This window comes from Myotis daubentonii, chromosome 8 (assembly GCF_963259705.1).
Source record: "Myotis daubentonii chromosome 8, mMyoDau2.1, whole genome shotgun sequence".
NCBI lineage: Eukaryota > Metazoa > Chordata > Mammalia > Chiroptera > Vespertilionidae > Myotis > Myotis daubentonii.
In genome coordinates this window covers 48285595-48306338 of record NC_081847.1, presented here as the reverse complement: position 1 = coordinate 48306338, position 20744 = coordinate 48285595, and the positions used below count along the sequence as shown (strand labels likewise).

At 37.7% G+C, this 20744-nt stretch overlaps 1 protein-coding gene across 3 annotated transcripts in view; it reads left to right on the top strand.

Moving 5' to 3' along the window:
• Window positions 1-20744, top strand: part of CDH19 (cadherin 19) — a 64239-nt gene that overhangs the window by 19284 nt on the left and 24211 nt on the right. For all 3 annotated transcript variants that reach the window (XM_059706328.1, XM_059706327.1, XM_059706329.1), the window contains exons 2-5: window positions 1924-2232; window positions 6227-6521; window positions 14309-14428; window positions 18861-19025. In XM_059706328.1, the coding sequence (XP_059562311.1) occupies window positions 2038-2232; window positions 6227-6521; window positions 14309-14428; window positions 18861-19025 (775 nt within the window). In that variant the 5' untranslated portion in view covers window positions 1924-2037. The remainder of the gene's footprint in view (window positions 1-1923; window positions 2233-6226; window positions 6522-14308; window positions 14429-18860; window positions 19026-20744) is intronic.

Below are 20744 nucleotides of genomic sequence, written 5' to 3'. Positions count from 1 at the left end.
GGAGGTAAAGGTAAACATAAATGAATGGGACTATATTAAATTAAAAAGCCTCTGCACAGCATTCCAAACAAATAGGCAGCAGACCATATGGAGATAATATTTGCAAACAATAGTTCCGACAGTGGTTTAATATCCAATATGTATAAAAACCCATAAAACTCAATGCCAAACAAACAACCCAATTAAAAAATGTGCAGAAGTCCCAGACAGACACCTCTCTAAGAAGACATACAAATGGCCAACAGATCTATGAAAAGATGTGCAATCTCACTAGCAATTAAGGAAATGCAAATGAAAACTACAATGAAATACTGCCTCACACCTCTTAGAATGGTTTTATTAACAAGTATTAATAAGTGTTGAGAGGTTGTGGAGAAAAGGGAACCCTCATTCACTGCTGATGGGAATGTAGACTGATCCAGCCACTATGGAAAACAGTCTGACGATTTCTCAAAAAATTAAGAATAGAGTTACCATATGACCCAGCCATCCCTCTCCTGTATATATACCCCAGAAGCTCAAAAACATGTATTTGCAAACATATACGTACTCCTATATTTATTGCAGCATTATTCATGGTGGCCAAGACATGGAGACAACCAAAGTGTCCTGTAATAGAGGATTGAATAAAGAAGATGTAGAATATCACTCAGCCATAAGAAAAAATGAAATACTTCAATTTGTGACAACATGGATGGAACTTGATAATATTTTTCTAAGTAAAATAAGCCAGTCAGAAAAATTCTAAGAACCATATGATTTCACATCTTATATATATATAAAATCCTAATATGCAAATAGACTTAATGGCGGAACAACCGAACAACTGAACGACTGGTTGCTATGATGTGTGCTGACCACCAGGGGGTGTGCACAGAACATGGCGGGCATTGGCCATGATGGGATGGTGGAGCAGGTGAGCGAGGGTGCCAGACGAAGGCAGGGCACCAGTTGCACCCACAGTCGGCATTGGAGCCATCACTCACACCTGCTGCTGGTGCCTGGTGCTGGTCCTGATTGCTCAGTGCCATCAGCGGGTTCAAGCAGTGGCTGTGAGCCCCAATTGCCCCGAGGGCTTCTATACCTCCCCCTACTCCTAAGGGGCGATCAGGGCAGCAGTCACTGCTTGCATCAGCTGACGGCACCGGCCCTAATTGCACCTGCTGCTGGCACTGGCCCCAATTGCACCATCAGCAGGTGTGAGCATGGCTGGCACTGTCAGCATGTGGGAGTGGCAGCAGTAAGAGTGGACCTGCTGGCAGACAGGGGACTGAGGGTCGTGGTGAAAGGGACCAGGTGGGGGCACGGAGGATGGGCCGAGACCCACCCCTGTGCCCACTGCAGCCTCGAAGCCCACAGTTCCTTTCAAGGTGCACAAATTTGGGCACTGGGCCCCTAGTGTGGGATATAAAACTGAAACTCGTGGGCACAAAAGGCAGTGTGGTGGTTGCCAGAGGGAAGGTGGTGGGCTAAAGGCGGCCTAAAATATGGTGACATAAGATTTGACTTTAGGTGGTGAGCACACAGTGCAACATACAAATCTTACTAGTGTATCATAGAAAACTGCTCCTGAAACCTATATGATCCTATTAATCAATATTATCCTGATAATTTTGTTTAAAGTCTATCTGAATGTCAGCTATCAATCAAGGAGACTCCAGAGCAACTTTCCAACCTTCAGGCAGATTTGACTGCAGCTTAAGCTGCACCGTGCCTGAGCAGAAATGTACCATTAATGACATTCAAGTTATCGCTGAGCTACAAAATATAATTAACGGGCTTAGTCAAAACAGGAGAATTAAATGTGTATTTTTGTCTCATTTGCATTTTATGAATGCAAATGTTGTATCCTTACATTAGCAATTATGTGAGAGAGTGTTATTTTTAAAATGGTAAATTTTGTTTTTGTGTTTTGTTCTTTAGGAATGTGAAAGATACTTCAGATTTTTAAAAAGATCATAAAGGAACCTAAGATTTTCGTTTGCAACATATAGTTTCTTCTAAAGAGTATCCATCAGCTGGCATCAAACGAGCAGAATGAATTGTTGCTTATTCCTACATTTGATGTTGGGAGTTCCCCTCCTACGGCCTTGCCTTACAGCAACAGAAAACTCTAAAACAGAGGAAGCGAAGCACTCGGAAGGGCCTCATCTGAGACTGAAGAGTGGCTGGATTTGGAACCAGTATTTTGTAGAAGAGGAAATGAATATCACTAGAAAGAGCATTGGCCAGGTACTGATTTTCTGAAAATGTTACAGGAAATAATGTTGTATAAATCTAAATAAATGAGTTGAAAGTTTTGGTATTAGATGAATTCTAAATTTTCTCCGTAGAACCATTAGAAAACTTCAAATACCAGCATAATTAATTGCTTCAGGTTTGTTAGCACCTAGAGTAACCACAAAAGCTTGCAGAAGAGGGAAAGCTCTAGTATTCCCATTTCACTTTAGTCTCCCATGTAAAGACACAGCCCTCATTATCTACATCTGGAAGTTTGATGGTGTTATTTTTGGTAATGGATCAAAGCAACTACACTGAGAACAATAAAGTTACCAACAGTATTTAGCCTGGTTTTCTATTATGCTAAGCAGGTGTTGATATACACCTCATTAATTTTTAATGAAGCAGGTTAATACCAAATTCTTTTACAGTTGAGTAGCTTCAAGAGCCTACATATTCATTTGATTAGTGAAGTTGAAATACAAAGAATTATTATTTTCACTTTCTTATAAGAATATATTGTAAGAGAATTTCCTTAATGAGAAAGAACATTTCCTATTTATACTTTTGGCTTTTATTATTCTTTGATTTTCTTTAAATAGAGGTAATTACAATATCAAGTCCTGTTCTGTAAAGCTCTTTCTATAGATGAATGAACTGAAGTAAGTTTAACTGCTAATTAACTGGCACTAAAATTTAATTGGGCCCAAAGGGTGAAGCACTCAGAATTCATTAACTCTTTTTTCTAGCCCTTTCAGGAGAACTGCGGCGTTAGCCTGATGTCCAGATTCCATAGGAGCTCATCTATTCCATTGTCCAAATGTATATGAGTACATTCAACCAAAGGCTTAGACTAGGGCCTTAGGCACATATTCAAATTGTATGCACACATGTCCTGAAAGTAATATTTCTCCTCCCTTTTCATTTTGTAAGATGACTGCAGGTAAATCACAGGCAGAATACCATAAAGGAGGTCTGTAGTTAAGTGTCTGCTACTTAACCGAGTCTCTCTAACCACATTTACAGTGGACTCCACAGAACTCCATATGCTCTCCATTCATTGAAAGAATGACAGGCCAACAGGGGCTTGTGGCTTTTAGTGAGTAAGGCTCTACAGGGAAATGCATCAGTGCAGTCCAGACAGACTACCTCCCTGGCTCATTGCCACATTTTCTAGTTTGTTTTTTTATTTTTCTCCTCCCTACACGTTTCTTTCCCCCCCACCTCTTTCACATAGCAACTGACTTTGCCTATTTTTGCATTCTGTAAACATATTTATGAAAATACAGTAATCTCTAAACAACTTCATTAGGCTTAAATAATAATCCTATCTAATAAAAGAGAAAAATGGTAATTGGCGTACGACGATACCCTTTTCATTGGCTAATCAGGGCTATATGCAAATTAACTGCCAACTAAGATTGGCAGTTAACTGTCAACAAGATGGCAGTTAATTTGCATATGTAGGCACAATGCAGGGAGGTGAAAGGGAAAGCAGGAAGAAGCCCCCTGCCACTGACAGTGATCGGAAACCCAGGGGGGAGCTAAGAGCTGGGGGGCAGGGCAAAGGCGGCCCTGGGGCCGCCTTTACCCTGCCCCCCAGCCATGATCAGAGAATCAGGTGCCTTTGCCGCCCTGGCCAGTGATAGCAGGAAGTAGGGGTGGAGCCAGAGATGGGAGCTGGGCACAGTCGAAGCTGGCAGTCCTGGGAGCTAGGGGTCCCTTGCCTGGGCCTAAAGCGGAGCCCACGATCGCGGGGCCGCTGCAGCTGCGGGTCCCCGCTGCCTGGGCCGGACACCTAGGCCAGAGGCGTTAGGCCTGGGCAGGGGCGGAGCCTGCAACCACGAGGAGCTGGGGGTCCCCTGCCCAGGCCTGACACCTCTGCCAGAGGCCTCAGGCCTGGTCAAGGGGCTGATCCGGTGATTGGTGATCGGAGGGTGATGGGGGTCAACTCCTCTGGCCGAGGCATCAGGCCTGGGTGGGAGGCGGAGCCGGGGATTGGGGGGATATGATGGTCCCCTTGCCCAGGCCTGAAGCCTGGGTCAGAGGCATCAGGCTTGGGCGGGGGGTGGAGCAAGCGATCAGAGGGAGATGGGGGTCCCCTGCCCAGGCATGATTCCTGGGCCAGAGGCCTCAGGCCTGGGTGGGGGCCAGAGCCAGTGATCGGGGGGAGATGGGAGTCCCCTGTCCAAGCCTGACACCTCTGGCGGAGGCGTCAGGCCTGGGCAAGGGGCCGATCAGGCGATCGGAGGGTGATGGGGGTCTACGCCTCTGGCCGAGGCATCAGGCCTGGGCTGGGGGCCGAACCAGTGATGGGGGGAAATGAGGGTCCCCTGCCCAGGCCTGATGCCTCTGTCAGAGGCGTCAGGCCTGGGCAAGGGGCTGATCCTGCTATTGGAGGGTGATGGGGGTCAACGCCTGAGGGCTCCCAGTATGTGAGAGGGGGCAGGCTGGGCTGAGGGACACTCCCCCACACACACACACACACCCAGTGCACGAATTTCGTGCACCGGGCCCCTAGTATATAGATAACTTGTTTAAAAGAAAGTAATAATGAATGTTTAGGTGCTTGTAAGTAAATAGCTGGTAAAAATAAAATGTAGTAGCCAGAACCGGTTTGGCTCAGTGGATAGAGCATCGGCCTGTGGACTCAAGGGTCCCAGGTTCGATTCCGGTCAAGGAAATGTACCTTGGTTGCAGGCACATCCCCAGTGAGGGGCGTGCAGGAGGCAGCTGATCGATGTTTCTCTCTCATCGATGTTTCTGGCTCTCTATCTCTCTCCCTTCCTCTCTGTAAAAAATCAATAAAATATATTTTTTTAAAAAAATAAAATAAAATGTAGCTGAGGTGCTCAACATAACTTTCTTTTTGACCTATTTTTAAAAAGTGATTAAGTCTGGAAAGCACAATTAAGTAAAAATTTCAAGTCATGTTGATTTGCCAAATTGATAATAACTGCATGATTGAGAAAATATTTTTGAATGGCAATATAGAAATTTAATAATACCTGAATCCATGAAATTCAAATGTGTGTAACTGATGCATCTTACAACATTAAGAAGCAGATGTTTGAGAAAATATTTTTTTAACTTAAATCTGGGTTCTTATAAAAACCAAGCACTGACTTATGAAAATTAGTCTATCAATGAACTTGAAAAGCATGTATACATTGCTAAACTTGACATTTTCATTCCAATATTGAATCAAATTTTCAAACTACATCAAAATGATAGAGGACATTTGTTTTTCTTAATTTCTTATTATTAGGTCATGAAGACTTTTTATTTTATGATAATGAATTGTCAAATTAAGATAGCTAGAACTTTTTCCTTAGCTTTTTATTAGTAGTACCAATTTATTTCTTTTATTGTATGGCAGTGATACTCAATGCGTTATTAAAATTAGTTGTTTTAAATATATTCAGATATCCTCCCCCAAGCACACAGAACAATTTATTAATTAGTCAGGAATAATACTTTATATCTTGAGCTATCAGAAAGTTATGAATTTAAGATTTTATTTCTTGGTTCACTTTGTAAAATTTCAGAGAAGCTCTTGCTTTGAAGAAGGGTATATTCATAAGTGATGAAACAAGAAAATCATGGATTCACAATAATTAGGAGCTTTTGGCAGGTTTTCCTCTTTGTGTAAAAATAATTTAGATATAAAAAAATACAACCAATGTTCTCTATATCATAATAACACTTTTTTATACCTGAAATTCAAAATTATATTAACACAAAGATAAACAGATTTACTTTGCTTTTAAAATATAAAAATAATGAGAGCGCAAAGAGAACAGGTATATTTGAGGATTGAATAGAATATATGTGGAGATAGAATTTAATCTTAAAGTTAATATTATACCTTTTTAAATATTATATGGGAGTTGTATGGAATTATTAACTTGGGGAATAATAAGCAGACTAGAAAATAAAACCACTATAATTGACTTGCCCATTTCGACACGTATGGAGACTAAATGATCACTCTTTGCACTTGCAGCTGAGCTCAAATATGCACAATGGATCCAAGTCTTTGGAGTACAGGATTTCAGGAGATGGAGCCAGAAGTATTTTTTTCGTTGATGAAACAACAGGTGTCTTATCTGTGGCACAGAAGCTGGATAGAGAAAAACAGGCCTTTTACAATCTAAAAGCCCATTTAATAGACAGAACTACTGGAAAGGCTGTGGAATCTGAATCTGACTTTGTTGTCAAAGTTACAGATATCAACGACAATGCACCAAAATTCCTACATGAACCTTATGCGGCCGTTGTACCAGAGATGTCTCCAGAAGGTATTACATATTAATTGACATCAAACATATATTAGCAATGTAAACAAGTTTGAGATTTTGAGCATATGAATTGGAAATGAATTATTTGAAAGTTCTACATTTGTACTTCCTTTTACAAGCATGTTAAGTAAAATATTTGAAACTAGTGATCCGGTACAAAAATTCATGCACATTAAAAAGGATTAAATGGAGGAAATATTTTAATATTGCTATTTGCCTTTCTCTATAATAAAAGTGTCAAAGATGAAAGAAAATTAGTAAAATATATATGAAACTCTTCTTCCTGTCAGAGTCTAGGGCTCACCACGGGAACCAGAATCAAGTCCCTGCCCACCCATGTGCACCTCGAAATTACACAAGACCCAGACCTGGCCAGCCCCACCCCCATTAAGATAATTTTGATAACACAATATATAATTAAATTAAATGTATATAATTTACTAACATGATAAACTTAAATGTGATTTAATAATGATCATTTTAAATTTTGCTTCCATGCTCAAAAACTGTTTTACCTTATCACTTGATTCATTAGCCAGTGAGTATAAAAATGTATATAACATGGTACATTTTCCTGATTTCTTTGTTTTTTAACCTTCCAGGTAGCAATTTAAAGACCTCTTTTTACATGTATTCAGAACATAGGTCTTTAATTAAAGCATAAATAACTTTAATTGTGTAATATGTATTACAACCAATTATCATTAGGTTTAAAGGACATATTAGTATTATTCCATTTGGTAGCTAGGCAATGAAATATTATTTATTCCCCCTCGATCTGCCTCCTCCTCCTCCTCCTCCTCCTCCTCCTCCTTCTTTTACTCCTTCTCTTTCTCTTCTTTACTCACCTCATCCTTCTTCTTTAATAAGTACATATTATAAATTTAACATGTTCTAGGAACTTTCCTTTGAAACTGCGGATTCAATTGTGAAGGAGATATATAGAGTTACTAGTAATCACGAGTATGGAACATGTTTTAGTTATAATACAAACAATACCTATTTTAAATAAACAAGGCAATATTTGATACTGTATGCTATGAAAGTGTTCAGTATGGGAAAAGTATGCTGATGATTAATTGACTGAAGGAAGTGGGGACATGTTAGTAGGTAAAATTTGAAGGGAATGAATCAGAGGACAGCCATGCCATGTTCTAGGAAAAGCAGTGTGATGAAGATTGCATTATGAATGTGAGAGTTATTGGCTTATAGTGAGCATGTAGGTCATGGCACTATATGAGATCCTCTTAGTAGACAATATAGGTAGAGATGAGAAAAACATACCTGGTAAATCGACTGTTAAGCAAATGGAAGTTGACTGGTAAATTAGTATGAATGGGATTGGCCAGTGATATAGGAAGAAGAGAAATATGAGAGGAGATGTTGCAATGGAAGAGATCCTTCAACTATGTGGAATGCTGCTGTGAGGTTGAATAAAATCAAGATAGCCCTGATTTTGTTTTAGCAAGTTGAAGGCCCCTAGTATTTTCAGTAAGAGTAATTTGGTTGAATTTGTGTCAGTACATTATGTTGGAAATTACTCTATTGCATGAATGGAAGGAGAAAATGTGATTGACAGTTAATTTAACCTCTTTAAAAGTGCTATGCAAGGAAAAAATAGAGATGTGAGGCAGGAGAGAGAGGGATGTGAAATGTAAAGGCAATTTTTTAAAAAATATATCGTTTAATTATTTATTAAGTTGGGATATTTAATATCATAGTTGTATACTATAGGAAATGATGCAAAAGAAGAGTATTTTTGAAGCAAAATAAAAGGGATGTGACTGCTAGAAAACTATTTTTGAGAAGAGAAAGAGTGATGAAATCTAAAGGAATAACAGAGGGGACAGATCCAGGTAGGTTAACATATTGTTAACAAACCAGGTAACAGGTGATTATTTCTATTTAATCAGTGACGCCTGAGGCAAAGGCAGTAATTGAGAGCAGAGGGGAGGAATTTTAGAGAGAGGAGGTACATAACGGGCATTTTATAGAGTTGGAGAGTGAGCCCACAATGAGATTCCAGTGTGTACAATACAGTATTTGTATCATGGCACCACGTGTAGCCATGTTGTGGTTGATTTGATGGAGATCACAAAACATCGGTTTGGTCTGTATGATATTTGGCCACTTTCACTTTGCAATTAGAGGTCCCAGTACATATTAACCTAGTCAGTCTATGTAAATTAATGTAGCCTGTGGAAGTACGAATAAATATTTCTTTACAAATAAGTCCAGGGTCCAGGCTTTGTATGGAATCATACCAAAAGCAATGAGCACTTTTCATCTGTCCAGTGATGGAAGGGGTCAATAGCATGACGGGCAGCTGCAACCAGAAATACTTTCTAATACGGAAATAGTGGAATACCCCCATTGCTCTGTCAATCATTTTTTAGATGGTCTCCCTCTGAAAAATGCTTACAGTTATTAACTTTGATGTGAAGGAACTGGTTATATTATATGTATTTTTTCTGTTTCCCTCAGTCTCAATATTTAACTAATAGATAGTGTGGACCTTATTTTATTTGAATATATCTTTAATTCTTTATCTTCTTTCCATATCCATTGCCGTACTTGAGTGTTAATTTGCTTCCAAATTCCCCATTTTATCTTTTATAAAGCAACCAGTGAAAAATTTTATTCTCTATTGTCTTTCTTAAGTAGATTAGTGTGTATTAGAGTCTGCTACTAATTATTATATTTGAACTTGTACTTTAAACTTAGAACTTGGTACTCTATTAGAAGGAATCTACATTTGAGGATAATGAAAAGAGAAAACCAAGAAAATTATAAACCATGCATTGCTTATTTAACAAGTAATATTTATTTACAAGTAATATTCATTTAGAAGTAATGAGAGGTTTGTACTGATTACATTTACCTTTGAAATGCAGTACTTTTAAATTAGAACTATCAGGTGGAGCTATGATAAAACATTCTGTTTTCTCACTCATTAGTCTGGGTTTGCAAATAGTATATTTCTTCCACACAAAAATATAAGATCTAATAGGCCAAGAGTAAAACATTATGAGGTTTGGTATGATTAAATAAATGAATGAGTGCATGGACAAAAGGGAAATGCCATCTCTTTCTTGAGTGTCATCTGGAGATTTTAAGCTGTAAAATAATTGCATCTCAAGTATACTCACAGTAAGGATGGGCCAATTAATACTAATAAATAACTAATAATTATTGCACTGATAAAATAAGTTCTCAGTATGAAGGAGTAAGCAGATGCATGGATTAAACCACCATTTCCATCACGGATTTAATTTCTGAAAATTACATTTTTACTACATCATCTAATATCTTATATCTGTTTTTGTTATTGCCAAAACTCACAGATTCAGACTGTATGTCAAAATACTATTGTTTAATTTGTGCTACTTTAAATTTGACCATTATACAAGTCAAAATCCTCTCAATAAATTTGTTTCATATTAATCAAAGTGTACCTGTACTAAAAATGCAAGTGAAAACACCTTTCCTGTTAAACAATTTATAACTTCATTCTAAGAAAAGGCTGTTATTATTTTTACCACTGAGTTTAAAACAAAAACATTGCATATAAAAATAAATGAGCCATTTTGAAATCTACAGTTCAAATCTTGGCATTCAAGCCCCATATTAAACTATAGTGTGCTGTTTGTTTAGTATTCTATAAATGCAAACTTTACTTCTTAATTTTCTAGCCACAGATAGCTGACTTCTCTATTGCTTACATGATGTCTAAACTAGTCTGCATATCAAAATTTATCACTCTTTTCCATTTTTATGTTTGAATGCCTCCCATAATCACTAGAAGATGAAACATTCTGTGTGAAATATGAGACATCACTATCTAATACAGTTTTCTTAACAAATATTCAACAACATTTGGGTGAGAATCATTTAGTCCTTTGTTATACTGCTGGTCTATACTAAAGTCCATATAAATCAACATTGACAGAGTTACATTATTCTTACATTAGTTACATTTACTCTTAAAGATAAATAAGTCTAAAGTGTTGGGAATATAATTGATGCTATCAATAATGCTTGCAATCTTCAAAAAGGTTTAGCATTTATTACCATTATCACACAAAGCATAATTTATATGTAATTACTCACAAATAATAAATACTTTATATTGACATACCATTACTTCATTATGATTTTTCTATCTGTGTTATAACAAATAAAAAAGTATGTCAGCAAATGAAGATTCTGAGAGTACTAAACTTAATAATTTTTCTCTCAAGCACTGGTACAAGTTTACATCTTGGGTAACATACATAATAATACATTTTTGCAATAAAGTCTATGAAAAATAGGCGAAGTCAAATATCTCTTAAATTTATTATCATAAAGTTGTTTTGCAAAAAAATAATAGTTCTGAAGATTCAGAAGCTAGCTGGAAAAGTAAAACTGATTTTAAATTTGCATTTTTGAAAAAGTCTCTCAAGGGTGATATTGGCAGACAATAACAACTCTCAAAGTGATAATAGAACCCAGAATTATTCTATTGAATATTTGTATGATTCTGAGAGAATAATTATTGTATTTAAACCTTTGTTCACTAAAACGAATAGATTAAAAAAAAAAAGGATTTAAGAAAATCTTTAGACAGCAAATGCAATTGTTTGCTCTTACAATGATATAGCTGATCAAGTGAATGTGACTCCATTCAGAAATTCATGCTAACCTAGGCACGCTCAGTTCCCAAGAGAAGACTGGTTTGCATTCATTTCTAACTCGATTTCAAGGATTTAGCCAACCTAAACTTTTTTTAAAAAATTTTGTTTTATTGCTTAAAGTATTACAAAGAGTATTACATATGTCTCCTTTTTTTTCTCCCCTTGACCTTCCCCTGGCCTCCCCTACCCCCCAGTGTCTTGTGTCCATTGGTTATGCTTATATGCATGCATACAAGTCCTTGGGTTGATCTATTACCCCCACCACCACTTTCCCACTGTAGTTTTAGAGTCTGTTTGATGCTGCTCTGCCTCTGTATCTATTTTTATTAATCAGTTTATAATGGTCATTATTATCCATAAATGAGTGCGATCATGTGGTATTTTTATTTCATTGACTGGCTTACTTCACTTAGCATAATGCTCTCCAGTTCCATCCATGCTGTTGCAAATGGTAAGAATCCCTTCTTTTTTACAGCACCATAGTATTCCATTGTGTAGATTTACAGCAGCATAGTATTCCATTGTGTAGATGTACTACAGTTTTCTAGCCTAAACTTTTAATATTTAATTCTAATCATAGGATGGAGTCTTACGATGGAATAGCGCGTGTTAAGGATGGGGCAATTTAATATGCACATATCTATTCTGGGGAATTGTCGCTTTCCTTTATACATAATCCTGGAGTCATTTTATATTGTCACAGGTGTTCTGAAGTAGAGTAATTCTATGTCCAGTTTTACCCAGAACAGCTCTGCTTCGCCCTATTTTATTTCAGGAATTTTCCTGGAAACGTTTGTTCCAAATTTTTTTATTTTTATTGTGTTTTTTCACCATTTTATTTAAATTTATTTGGGTGACATTGGTTAATAGGAGTATATAGGTTTCACTTGTATAATTCTATGATACATCATTTGTATATTGCATTGTGTGTTTACTACCCAAAGTTTACCTGCCTTAATTTTTTAAAAATAATATTAATAGTAGGTGCACTGCAATAAACTAGAGTGAATTTGGTAGATATCTCATTTTTACTTGTAGCTTCTTCCATGGGGTATGAGAAATAATCATGTGTTAGAAAATCTAAGGCTTTAATACAAAGAATTTCTTTTGGTCAACAACTAACCATACCATGATTTTGACTATTATTTCTGAAGCTAAATACAGATAGTCTAGTTCTGCAACCTAGGGACAGAAAACTCCCATGGAAAGAAATGAAATAGAAACAATGAGAAGCTGTAGGGGAAGTAAATGGATGTGTCCAAAAAGAGTATTTAAAAGAACATCTTGCCCAATAAAAACTGGTTGAATTGGTGGTTCCTAAAAACGCTGTTGCTGAAATAACTTCATAATCACTACAATAATTTATTTATTTATTATTTACTTATTTAGATATAATTTTAATATTACATTGTGTAAAGTTAAGATGTATGATGTATTGATTTGATACATTTATATATTGCACTATGCTTACCACTGTAGCACTAGCTAACATCTCCATCACGTCACATAATTATCATTTCTTTTAGTAGTGAGACCTTTAAGATTTAGTTTCTCAGCAGCTTTGAAGTTTATAAAAAAAATATATTTGATGATAATCACTATGTTGTGCATTTCTACAGAATTTATGTTTTAAATGCAATTTTGTATCCTTTGATCAATATCTCCCCAATTTCCCCACCTGCAGTCCCTGGTAACCAGCAATCTACCCTCTGTTTTTATGAGTTCAGCTTTTTTATATTTCACATATGATATTAAGTGGTATTTGTCTGTCTTTGTCTGACTTAACTTATTTTAATGCTCTTAAGATCCATCCATAGTGTCACAAGTGGCAGAAATAAGTTTTAAAACACTTGAAACAACCTTAGCTGGTTTCGCTCAGTAGGTAGAGCATTGGCTTGCAGACTGAAGGTTCTCCGGATTTGATTCTAGTCAAGGGTGCATGCCTGGGTTGTGGGCTCAACCCCAGTAGGGAGCATGCAGGAGGCAGACAATCAATGACTCATCATTGATGTTTTTCTCTCTCTCTCCCTTTCCCTTCCTCTCTGAAATCAATAAAAATATATTTTAAAAAAAATAAAACACTTGAAACAAATGTGTGTACATTTTGAGTACTTGAACCATGTAGCCACTGGTCAACCAGTCGCTATGATGCACACTAACCACCAGGGGGCAGACACTCAACACAGGAGCTACCCCCTGGTGGTCAGTGCACTCCCACAGTGGGAGCGCCGCTAGCCTGACTGGATGAGCAGCGCTCCCACAGCAGGCCAATTCCCACAGGTTATGCCCCCCTCCCCCTTGCACTTGGCCTTCAGTTACCTATAATTAAGGAATATGGTAAAGTTTCAAAAGTTTTATTACTGAAGAATAGAAGGGCTTTCTATTACACTTTCTCAGTTTATAAAATTAAAAAAACTAAAAACACAGGATGCTAGTTGCAAAAAAAATCACATAGGAAACTTGACTTTGTGCTATTTGTGTTAACATTCTTATTGACATAGAACATTATGAATCAATAAATGCAATTTTTCAAAAAATCCCATAATGCTAGATTCCAAGAAATTTAAGTTGACCATTAATTTTAAATGTACAAGTACTTATTTTTCATATTTCTATTAATTACTACTGGATTTAATGATAATGCTTACTTATCAGTATCTGGTAGATTTTGCTTTGCATTAAAAACAAAAGTTCTTTAAACAGGGAGTTTATAGAAGGAAATTAAACAGTCAAAATAGTTATACCTGTCCTCAAATTGATACTATTTCCAGCTTACTTAAATAATATTTATTAAAATTACATCAATATTCTCTAATTTTTGAGGTGCTGATCACACCATGATTTTTGATGGAAAGTGTTTCCAATTTTGTTTTATTTCTCTGCTAGTAACACACCTTTGAGAATCCTGAATCACACATTATAATGGATTGTTCAACGGTTACATTTAATTATGTAATAGACATAGATATTTAAAATTCTACATAGTATGAGGTTATAGCCTCTTGTCTATATAGAAATTATACATGGTTTTGAAATTCAAAACAAGGATGTAGACTGGTCTTGTGTTGTATATCATCATTGTACTAACTTTTGTCTTTACTTTCTCTTTAGGGACATTTGTCATCCAGGTGACAGCAAGTGATGCTGATGATCCTTTATGTAATAATAATGCTCGTCTTGTATACGAGTTACTACATGGCCAACCATATTTCTCCATTGAGCCAACAACAGGTATTTCTAAAAGAAACCAAGTGCAATTCAACATAATTCAAAGTAGGCAAACATAACAGGAAAAATTCTCAGCTTACAAACATGTTGTATTGCAGACCTGTTGTTATACAAAAAATAAAATAAAATAAATAAAGGGGTTGTATTTTAAACATTTAATCATTTTCTAGTCTTTTAAATGATTTTTCTAAGGCTGAAAGATCGAGCTCCATACACCCATACCACAAATGGTTTGTGTGTGGGGCATAACAAATACGTAAGGATTCTTGCAAATCGATTAAAAAATGACAGATAGCCCAATTCAAAATATGACGAAAAGAACTTTATGAGCATTTGACAAAAATATTGTTATAAAAAAGACTACAATCATATTAAAAACTAGTGGCCCAGTACATGAAATTTGTGCATGGGGTGGTGTCCCTCAGCCCAGCCTGCACCCTCCCAAATCTGGGACCCCTTGGGGGATGTCTGTCTGACGGTTTAGGCCCGACCCCACAGGGATCAGGCCTAAACTGGCAGTCGGACATCCCTCTCGCAATCCAGGACTGCTGGCTCCTAACCACTCACCTGCCTGCCTACCTGATTGCCCCTAACCACTCTGCCTGCTGGTCTGCTTACCCCCACCTAGCTTCCCTGCTGACCTACTTGCCCCCAACTGGCCCTCGCTGCCAGCCTGCTCACCCCCAACTGCCCCCCCACTGGCCTGATCACCCCCAATGGCCCCGCCCAGTGGCCTGATCACACACAACTGCCCTCCGCTCTTGGCCTCTAACCACCTCTACCTCGGCCCCGCCACCATGACTTTGTCCAGAAGAACGTCCAGAAGGTCTCCCAGTCTAATTAGCATATTACCCTTCTATTAGTGTAGATAGATGCCTGGTGCATGGGTGGGAGCTGGCTGGTTTGCCCTGAAGGGTGCCCCAGATCAGGGTGGGGGTTCCCTTGGGGGGCGGGGTGGCCTGGGCCAGGGGCTGGGGCAGTTTGCAGGCTGGCCACACCCCCATGGGGTGAGGGTCCCCACTGGTGGGGCATGGCCAGCCTGTGTGAGGGGCTGATGGCTGTTTGCAGGCTGGCCACACCCCCCAGAGGGGACCCGCACACCAATGGGGGCGTGGCCAGCCTGGGTAAGGGGCTGAGGGCTTTTTTCAGGCTGGCCATGCCCCCCAGCAGGGACCTGCACACCCATGGGGGCATGGCCAGCCTGGGTGAAGGACTGAGGGTAGTTTGTAGGCCCCTCCCTCTGTGGCCGGCCTGGGCAACCCAAGCCTCCTGTGGCTCAGGCCAACTCTGTGGCCACCGCCCACAGGCCCCTCCTTCAGCAGCCATCCAGGACAGGCAGGAAGCTTGGGTCGCCCTTGGCGATGGAGGAAGCCAAATTTCCTCCATTGATGGTGGTGATCCAAGCCTCCCACTGTCTCCGGCCTGCTCTGTGGCCACTGTCCACAGGCCCCTCCTTTGGCAGCCAGCAGAGGTGGGCGGGAAGCTTGGCTTCCTCTGTTTTTGGGGTAACACAAACCTCTTGCCTGCTCCGGCTGGCTCGTGGCTGCTGCCATCTTTGTCCTGCTAATTTGCATATTCCCTCCTGATTGGCTGTGGGGCGTCATGGAGGCATGGTCAATTTACATATTTATCTATTAGTGTAGATGCTCATCTCGTTAATCTTTATGGAAATGCAAATGAAAACCACAATGAGATACACCAAAAACCCAACCAGAATGACTAATAATAAGCATGAATTTACAGCTGGATATAGGAACTGATATAAGGCATTTGCTTTCAAAGATGTATTTCTACATTTTATGCATTTTTATTTAGATTTAAAAATTTAAGTATAAAAATTGCCTAATTTCCATTAATCAATTGAATACTTTATAAAATAAGTAGGACATTTTCCTGTTCTTTTAAATATGTCAATTAAATGCATAAGAGTTCTATGACACTAATTCATTTTAAAAATATTGATTGCCATGTCCAAAACAAAGATTAAGCCCATATGAATCCTGCCTTTAAGAGCTTATAATCTCTAAACATGGAAAACAAAGAAACAAAAATAAAACAAACAAGTTTGTAGCTAACTGCCAGGAATGCGGCAAATTTTAAAAGAAGGAAAATTCTATATTTGTTTTAAGAGGCAAATTATTATTTTCATCTTGGTAACATGAAAAGCTTAAACAAATTAGAGCATTCTATTGGACCTTTAAACATTTCTTATCAATTCGCTCAATTAGCAAATATTAAATGTCTCAGCCTTTCTTTCTCAATTAGAGTTTCTTGAGAGAATCAGATTCAGAAAAATATGACTTGAGTGACTCTATTTTTAATTCTATCAAGGATGGTACCTAGCTTCTATTCGGGATGCACAGGACAACAGCTATTTTAATACTTGCAGTGGATTCCTTAAGACTTTAGGTTTTAATTCCCTCACACAATCTTGGTTGAGAGGGGTGAATTATGTTAACAGGCTTTATGCAATATACTGGATATTTATAAAATTACACCCTTAAAAAATTATAACAAAGACAGAAAAAGAACATGAATTCCTTCCTTGGAACTTACCAATATATATTAAACATGTTGAATACTCATGAATACATACACTCAGTTTGTGAATATTATTATCAACTGAAACAAACAAGATCCAATAAGAGAAAGAAAGTGAGGACTACTTTATATTGGATGGTCAAGACAGAATACCCTGAAACCAGAATGCAGAGCTGAGCCTGTGGCAGAGGTGAAGGGCATGGAAGGGCATTCCAGGTTATGGAATCTAAGAGACATTCCTGAGATGGGAGAGTGTTGAAGCTCTTAGACCAGAGGCCAGTGTAGAAAAGCTCAGAGCAGGAGAGTAGAAAATGAGGTATCTGAGGAACAGACATGTGCTGGGTCATACTGGGGCTTCTTGACCATTTTAAGCACTGTCTTTGTTCCCAATTCTCACCGTTTTCTAAAAATATCTTGAGCAAGTTAGTTAAAGCTATGGATTGTATTTAAGGAGGAGAGGTGGAATGGGCAGAGAGACAGATGAGAGCCAAAAAACATGAAACTGTAAATTTCAGTGTGTATAAGAGGCTCTGGGAATATATATCCTTTCTTCAGTCTGAAGATGAGAAGAAAAGTTGAAAATAAAGTAGGCAAAGTTCATGGAAGCCCCCCACATGGGGAGTGAAGGCCTCTGTGTTCCTCTCACTCACTGATGTACTGATCTCTACATCTTTGGATATATCAGAAGCTCAAATACTGTTCTCCTTTGCTGATATAAAATAATTCTCTCTTGAGTTACATATAGGTAGATACTAGCAGCATCTATTTAATATATTAAATGGTTTTCATACTGATTCACATAATAGATTATAACTGTGAAATACTCTATCTACAGTTAAATCCTCTCAGAATGCAGCTATTTTATCTTTCTTTAAAACATACACACACGCTGAAACCGGTTTGGCTCAGTGGATAGAGAGTCGGCCTGCAGACTGAAAGGTCCCAGGTTTGATTCCGGTCAAGGGCATGTACCTGGGTTGCGGGCACATCCCCAGTAGGAGATGTGCAGGAGGCAGCTGATCGATGTTTCTCTCTCATCGATGTTCCTAACTATCTCTCTCCCTTCCTCCCTGTAAAAAATCAATAAAATATATTTAAAAAAAATAAAAATAAAACATACACACACACACACAACCTGGTATCACAATTTTTTAATGTATTCCTTTTTCCAGACACATTTGAGGATTGACTATTATCTTTCTTGTATTTTTTCACGTGTTCCCCAAATCTTTAGGACTGCATTCCCCTGTCCTGTAAACTGCTGACATTTTTTCTATGTTTTATTCAGTGATGATTTTTTTTCACTAAATGACTTCATAGATAGTGGACATGCATAAACATATTCATCATGGTTCATCTTGAGTTCAAATACCTGTGCGTGTGTTCATCTCTATTGGTAGATTATGAATAATAGTGTCAGAAACCAATCTTTCTTTATTCAACATGACTCAAAATAGACATCACAGGTGCACAATATTTTTGCATACATTTGGTATTTTAATCTACACATTTACCCACAATAACCTAACTTATTACAAGTTAAGGAGAAAAGTTAATTGTAGCACACTAACATTATGTTAGAGAAGATAGCAGAAAATAGATTGAGGTAAAAATAATACAGTCTTCTTCTCTACCTGTGGGTTATCATACAATGGGATTTTATTAAGGGTCTACTACTGTCCTTAATATTGTGATGGCCCATGATGAAAGTCCAGGTAGAATTGTTGTTTAATTTGCTATTATTGTTATTATTTTATCTAGAGCAGTGTCTGGCACATTGTAGTAGTTCAAAATGTGTCAAAAGAATGATAATATGGTTGAATTCTTGAAATTAACTAGGAATATATCATGGTTAATAATAAAATAATAATTGGAGTTTATCAAACTTTTAAAGGAGTTATAAGAACATCTTCTAAAACGGATAGAGAGCTGCAAGATTCATATTGGGTAATTGTTCAAGCCAAAGACAGGATTGGTCTTCCCGGAGCACTGTCTGGAACAACGAGTGTATTAATTACACTTTCTGATATTAATGACAACATCCCTACATTTAAAAAAGGTAAGTAGAAAGCATCTTGAGTTTATATTATACCATAATTATAAGTATGTTGAATATATGCAGGTGTTAGTGTGTCTTCTAAAAGCACTTCTACAGCACTAAAATGATGTAAAAGAAATTTAATTGTTCTAAGACATGCCTATTTTCATTAGCGTGAAGTCAAATACAAATGAATGAGTAATGTGTTATTTTTCAATTGCTTCTCTAACCAATCACCACAGACTTCATGTCTTAACGCTGACTTATTACCTTAAGATGTCTAATATGCATGTCAGCAGGCCAAGTAGGATCATGCAAAATCATGTCTGCAGGGCTGCCATTGTTTCTGTGGCTCCAGGGCAGAACCTATTTCCCTGCATTTGGGTGTTCCTAGAATTCAGTTATTGTGTTTGTAGGATAAAAGTCTCTGTTTCTTTAATGGCTGTCAACTGAAGGACATGCTTAGCTCCTAGAGGCCTCTTTCTGGATTTTGTGCATGGCCACAGATCTCAGAAGCACCAAAGGGTGTCATATCCTTCTCTCACTGCCATCACTCTGACCCACACTTTATTTCTTCTTCCACTTTTAAGGACACATGTGAGTACATTGGGACCACTTGGATAAACCAAGATTATGTCCACATTTCAATCTAAATTCCATCTAAAACCTTAATTCCCTATTGCATGTTCTTGAGGGTATTATGACACAAATAACTTTGGGAATCATTCTTCTACCTACTACCAGGAATGATTTAAAATTAGTATATCGGTTTGGTGGGAAGCACAGGGCAGGCCTGACAATGATAATGTCCATCGCCTGAGCCAATAAAGCTGCACTGGTTTTGAAAAAAATAAAAAAATAAAATGAGTATATCTATTTTTTTTATTTTTGTAGAAAGAAAAAGGTCACATCTGATCTGAGAATTAAGTAGTAAGTACAAGTTAAATCACATGGTGTGCTTCAGAAAGAAATTCTTATGACATTCCTAGGAGGAACTTATTTTCTAAGGAGTTTCTTTTTCAGGGACTACTTTCTTAGCTACAGAAATAAATTTGCAAGCATTTCCATAAATCATGAGAAATTATCATGATAGAAGGAAAATTTGATAAGCATGAAGCAAAGAAAGTAGATCACACACACACACACACACACACACACACACACACACACACACACTCCTACATGATGCAGACACTACTCAGTGTTGCCAATTTGTGCCAGGTCCAGGGTTAACCGATTTTTTGAACTTTTGAAAAATATTAAAATTCTGAATTTTTATTTCTGTGCTATCATCCAATTTTAAATTGTGTTTGTTTACAAAATGTAGCTACTGCATTTTCTTTTAAATAGAAATTATACATATTTGGGGTGTACAACATGATGTTTTGATATATACATAGTGAAATCATTACTGCAGTCAAACTAACCTGTCCATCTCCACACACCGTGGATGTGTGTGTGTGTGTGTGTGTGTGTGTGTGTGTGTGTGTGTGTGTGTGTTGAGAGAAACTGAGAGATATATACTCTCTTAGAAAATTTCTGTTACCAAATACAGTATAATCACCATGATCTACATTTCTAAAGCTCATTTCTAGATTTTTAAAATTTATCCATCCGACATCATTGCAACTTTTCACCCTTTGTGCTACATTTTATGAGTCAATAAAAAGCTCCTCTTCAGATGGAAGGTAGGCAATGGAGTAGCAGTTGGTGACCTTCATCTCCTCATTAGGAATTGTA